Source organism: Egretta garzetta, unplaced genomic scaffold (genome assembly GCF_000687185.1).
Source record: "Egretta garzetta isolate BGI_Z169 unplaced genomic scaffold, ASM68718v1 scaffold347, whole genome shotgun sequence".
In the NCBI taxonomy this organism is placed as follows: domain Eukaryota; kingdom Metazoa; phylum Chordata; class Aves; order Pelecaniformes; family Ardeidae; genus Egretta; species Egretta garzetta.
This window is the reverse complement of record NW_009260184.1, coordinates 545246-551245: the sequence shown is the minus strand read 5'-3', so window position 1 is coordinate 551245 and position 6000 is coordinate 545246. Positions and strand designations below refer to the sequence as shown.

The window sequence follows — 6000 nt, the reverse complement described above, 5'->3', positions numbered from 1 at the left end:
GGGCCGGGCGCAGGTCCAACGGGCTAGCGGGGGACAGCTTCGGGCAACCTCCCAGGCACCCGCTCGGCCCTGCAGGACAGACGCGGCGCCTGGATCTCGCACCCTCGCTTTGCAAAGAGCCGGCGGCTGAGCGAGGCTTACGTGTGCAGGAGGCAGATGGTGGGTCTGACGGGGACCGGGAGTAGTTCTTCTGGCACGAGCAGAACGTGGAGGCTTCCTCATGCGCAAAGCTGTGCTCAGGGCAAGGAGAACAGAAAGGGAGACGGAGGGAAAGCTTGTAAAATCCAGGAAGGCAAGCTGAAAAGACAGAGAGAGGGAGTTATGGGAGGAACACCACAAGACGAAGGGGGGATACGTCTGATGACAGCATTTCCCCATTCCCTGGGGCATCCTTTGCCACTGGCCAGCAGGCATCCCCTCCAGGCTACCTTCCCTGAGCGCCTGCATGATCCTGGCACCAAGAGAAACGCGCCTCGGGTTTGAGCCAGAACGGACATTGGGATGTTGCGGCTCTGCGCTGACTTTCGGGCTGGGGGACCCTTTCGAGGGGCTGGAGGAACGGTCAGACGTCAGCTGGAGCACCACATGGAGGTTCTGGAGGGACACAGGGGACGAGGTGGCTGCAGAAAGATGCAGGATACAGAGAACACACGGCTTAGGGTTTAGAGTCAGGTGAGCGGAGCAAAAATGACATGGGAGCCACAGCAAGAGCCCCAAAGGGGGAGGGATATTGAAAATGGAGAAGCTGGAGCCTTCATCAGTCACCAGAGCGTCATATACGAGCCCAAGCCTCGCGGCCGTGTCACTGGCAGCTACGGCTTCGTTGCTGTGGATTACGCAGCAGTCACTGCAGGCAGGGATATCAGCTGGAGCCAAATGACAGTGGTGTAAATCTGCTTTTGTAGGTCATACACAGCCTTCCCTTACCCTTTCAAAGGTACCTCCGGCAGGCAAACAAGCGAGTGGTTCGCACGCCGGTCAGGGATCTGCTTGATCTCCACTACAAGCAGCAGCAGCCCGCCAGCGAGCGCCCAGCAGCACCGAGTTGTGCCGGGAAGGCTGACTGATGCCTTACGAGGACAACGAGAAGGGCTGCAAGGGACTGCCCCCCGCCCCGAGAGGGGACCCCGCAGGGCCAGCCGTTCGCCTCAGCTGGATTTCAACCCAAACAGAAGCACCCACCTTCCGCTGGGCTGCTTCATCTTCTCGGTGTGGTGCTGCCGTCTGCCACCCCTTCGCCAGCCCCCTGACTATTTAATCACGTGTAAAGCCCTTGAGTGAACAGCTCCACTAACGCAGTCCCCTCTCTCATCATTTTTAAGGACTTGGCTGCCGAGACCGCTCCTTTTAAAGCAGATTATTCCACTGCACTCTGCTTCATTAATTTTTAGCGTGATATAAAACTGGCGGCCGCAGCTGCGATCTGAGGACAAAGCACCAGACACAGCACAGGCAGGGGAGATCTTTCCCTGGGATGCTGGAAACGGGCAAGCACTCAAGGGGAGGTGATTTCATCTGCCACAAGGTCTTTAGAAATTCGGCACCCCGCCGCCACGCTCCGGGAGGGACTGCGGCACCATGGCCGAGGCTCGTGCTCCCAGGTGCCTTCACCCCCTGGCCACCAGCGCGCGGCGGGCAGCAGCCCCGCACATCGGACACTTCTGCTGCCCAAAAGCCATGCTCCCTGCCAGACACAATCTGGTGTCACCCGGCGCAAGCAAAGCCCGCAGGAAGCAGAGGATTTGGCCTCCTCAAGCCCCTCCCAAGGAACAAAGAGAGACATCCTTGTATCTGGAATGGAAACTGCAACTTCCCAACTGATGTGGACTCAACGTTACCTTTCTATTGCACAACCAAAGAGTTAAATTGTTAAAATGGAGACTAAAACCCCCCAAAACTTTCAAAAAACTAGCAGATCCTTCCTGGGCCCCTCTCGGCTGCGGTTCCTAGCCGAACTGGACAAGACAAAGCATTCCAGCGCCTGCTGCGCTGCCCAGACGTGAAGGGCAGCCTCATGGGTGGGCTCTGGCCAGCTCAGCTGGTGACCGAGCTGGACATCAGGACCCCGCCGCAGCCACTGGACACACGCTGGCGCATCTTACCCGCCTGACCTGCCCGCGGCGTCGGCGCTGGGCGAGACAATCCGCACGCCAGGATCCCTCACTGCCGGCAAGGGGAGCCCAGACACCTTCACCGGGCGGGCAGCCGGAGCGGCCTCCCCTGGGAGGCGCTGGAAGCAGGATTTCTAGGAAAATGTGTGTTTCTAGGAAGAAGGATTGACGTTTGCTCCTGGATCTTGCAAACTCTGCAACAGCCGCTGCCCGTACGGCACGGGAGAGCCCGCGGTCCCGCACTCCCCTCTCCCGCCTCCAGCCCCGGAGAAAGCGAACCTTGAAAAGCACAGGCTTGAAAAACACAGCAGACAGGTAAGATTAAGACAGAGAGCCACAAAGCACAGTAAATGTCATCCCCTACCTGGGGCACTAGATGAAGCGGGAAGAACTAGCAAGTGTTTGAGTTACTCCCAAAACTTCCAGCTTCCTCTTTATATTGAGAAAGCAAACCAAACCTAATGTGACATTCGTGTAATGCAGACACAGTCAGCTCGCTTTTCCTCCAGCTCGGCAGTGCTGACCACAACACGGGGCAGAAATATTACCAGTGGCCCGCTAAAGACCCCAAGGCCCCGCAGGCACAGGGTGCAGCCGCTTGCAGAGGGCGGAAGCCTGAGAGCGTGCCCTGCCGCAGCGGAGGAGAAACGGAGAAGCCCAGGACGAGCACTGAGCGCGTGGAGGTCCCCGCTGACAGAGCCACGGACCCAAACGCATGCTGCGCCCGGCCCGAAGGGGCAGGGAGTCGCAGACCCTCAGGTCCCACCGTCCCCACGCGCCGGGGACGACGTTTGACCTTCTCCGAAGGCCGAGGCGTTTCCTCCCGGCTCTGCAGGGAGGTGACCCGAGCGCACGCCCGGAGCTGGGGCTCACATCACCGCAGAACCGGCCCTTCTCCCAGCGGCTGGAGGACACGGGGGGATGTGCGCCCCGAGAGCGGAGCCAGGGCACGGCCGGTGCCCCGATGCCTCCTGGCAGCCCTGGGCCAGGACAGGGGCACGCGCGGGACATCACACGTGCATCTCCATTCCTCTGCTCAGATAAACTCCCACCCCCTTCCACCCCATCCTACAGGTGCTTCCCTTGGCCCCCAGCTGCTTTAGGTGTCCCTCTTACTTTACAGCGCTTGTTTTAGCAGCGGGTATGTGGCAGCTCTCAAGAGGATCCAGACATCAGTTTATAGAATTAAATTCCCTTTTTTGTACGCTATTTTCCACCCTATTCCTTGTCCCCTGGTACTACTGCAACTTAATTATTAAATAATAAAATTCAATACTGCATCCTCCTAGAGCCGAAGAGGAGCGGCTGGGTGGGTCAGACATGAATTGCCTCTCTCCAGCCCCATCCTCGCTGCCCACACAAGCTACTCCCTGCTCACCAGGCGTGCCTCGTCCATCCCACCGACGGGGAGAGCGCGTGTTGCATGCATGCACCAGCAAACGAGCGGCAGAACAAGAGCCGCCGATTTGAGCTGCAGCTTGGCAGATCGGCCGGCCCCGAGCACCCACCGAAGGGCTCCTCTTTCTGCCGCAGCTCCTGGGACAGGCTCCATCGAGAGGAGAGGGCAGCGTCCTCCCTCACGCCCCGCGGGGAAGGCAGGGGCACTTGAGGATGCGGAGTCGAAAGATGCGTGGTTTCCCACTCAATTGGCGCTGGACAGCTTTGATTCCCCCCCCCCCCAGCCGCTCAGACGTCACCATCTCCCAGCACCGTGAAGCTTTCCTTCCACCAGCGGCTCCTAGGCACGACCTTCCCCCCCAGCCAGCGACTCAGAGCCACAGCGCCAAGGATGCCGGAGCTGCTCCTTCACCAGCAAGGGCCTCAACGTTTTCCAAGCCGCAGCTGAGCGTACAGGTTTGGGCTTTGAAAATGGCAGAAGAGATCCCCAGCTGAAATCCTGATTGATCCACAAAAGGGCATCAGTTTGAGCAGCTTTATCGTGTTAATCAATGAGCGGTGATTAAAAGTGACTCGCTGCGTGCATCAGGTAGGACAACCTGGCTGCAGGGCACCGGCTCTGTGCGCTCCAGGGCTGACCGTAGGCGCCGCTCAAGCGAAGCATGGCCAAGATTCTGCACGCAGCAGTAAGATGAAGTTATTAATCGCCCTGGCAGTGTTTACCAGCTGGTCAGCAGCCTCGGGCGCCATGCACTTGCACCCATCACAGCAACAGCTGACTGCCTCAAACGATTAAGTTAACCTTTGTTTTCTTGTTGAAACGCGGAAACAACTCACCAGGCTGGCGAGCAGGAGCCCAGGGCAGAACGACCGCAGGCTTTGCACAAAGTCACACCGGACCAACAGGACCCAGACCAGGGCTCGGGTCCCCGGAGGTCCGGCCAGCACACTGACTGCACAGCCGACGGCAGAAATCGACCCTCACAGGTTCACAGCTCTCCTCTGCAAACGCTCTGCACCTTGGTTTACACACAAAGAAAAAAGACTGGCTCTTAACCAAGCGAGAGCAAAGACTGAGTCCCCTTCCAACAGCCTCCGAGACAGGCGCTGCACTTGCCACCGCTCTCCCAACGCAAAGCTTCTGCCCAGAGAGCCTCCCCCCTCCTCGCGGGCCACGGCGTCCGCACGCAACCTTACCGAGAGCGGGGCCGAGCAGCGCAGCGCCAACTGCAATTGCAATGGCAGCAACTCGCCCCCTAGGAGAAGACTCTTCTTTAAAGGAGCAGACAGCCAGGGTCAGCGAGCCAAGGAGCAACCCTGCCACCCGCCCCGGGGCTGCACGCCTGGGGACCCGGCAATGTCGGCAGCGGTGGGAGCAAGGGCAGGACCCCCCTGGTGCCGTGTTCAGCTGCCTGTCCTTCCCCAGGCTTGTGCCAAGGTCCGGCTGCTCCGCACAGCACAGCCGCATCAGCTGCACAGCCTTTGGTAAATTATGCAGTGGGTTTGGACAGACAAACGTGAGCAGAAGTGTGGGAGCCTCCACCGACGCCGCCCCCGCCAGATCGCAGAGCCCGGCGAAACAAAAAACCCATTTCCTGCCGTTTATGAGTCTCTTCTAATTAAAAAGTGTTCATCGTTTTGTAGAGAGGAAGGGGTCGAGACCCAAGTAAATCCTGAAGCTTAGCATAAAATATTAAGAGGATGAGCACAGATGGAAGATTAAATACCAGGCTGAAATTGCTTCATAACATGGATTTAGGAATAAAGCTACTGAACCCAGACAACTTCACGTTAACATTAATACAAAAATCAGGCAAAAGCCATCAAACACACCGCCCGCCCACCCCCACAGCTGGGAAAAACGTGCGCACGCGCTCCCTTCTCCGCCCCTCCAGCCACGCTGTGTACGCTATGGATGGAGGAGGACTCGCCACAAGACCCCCGCCCCGGGGCGCAGTCCGGCAGGACCCTTCCAACGGCCGTTCCGGGACGCCGTGCCGGGGCCGTGCTTCCCAGCCCACCTGCACGAGACCAGCGGCCCCCTCCCGCCGCGGGCCAGGGAGACGCCACTTCCTAACGAGAACGGTGTTAGCGATTCCACGCGCATCGGCGCAGCTCCCTTGACAGCGTAGGGGAAGGGGCACACAGTGCAGCCGCAGCTCTGGGCGAGCAAGCACGTCAGCGCCTGGCAAGGACCATGGCCTTGGGGCGGCACCCCCAGATAAACCCCTCGCCAGCTGCAGAAGGCGTTCGCCGTCTCCACAGCGAGCCCCAGCAACGCCCTCGTAGCCACGCTCACCCCTCTGTGCTGTCTGGTATCATCTTCTTCATACCAGAGTTTGTTGCCTACACCCTCAGTCCCAATGCTTTTGACAGGTTCTGCCTTTTTTTTTTTCCCTCCTCAAACGGTCTCAGGTTAGCTCGTTGACCCACAGAGCTTGCAGGTATCCTCGAGGAAAGAAAAAAGGCACGAAGGACACCGCCTGCGTTA

The 6000-nt window shown here is 59.0% G+C and overlaps 1 protein-coding gene across 1 annotated transcript in view; it reads right to left on the bottom strand.

The window, feature by feature from the left end:
• The window catches only part of EPHA10 (EPH receptor A10), a 37807-nt gene that overhangs the window by 19015 nt on the left and 12792 nt on the right, over positions 1-6000 (bottom strand). Inside the window, exon 2 of the mRNA XM_035897444.1 lies at positions 103-297. Coding sequence (XP_035753337.1) covers positions 103-297 — 195 coding nt within the window. The remainder of the gene's footprint in view (positions 1-102; positions 298-6000) is intronic.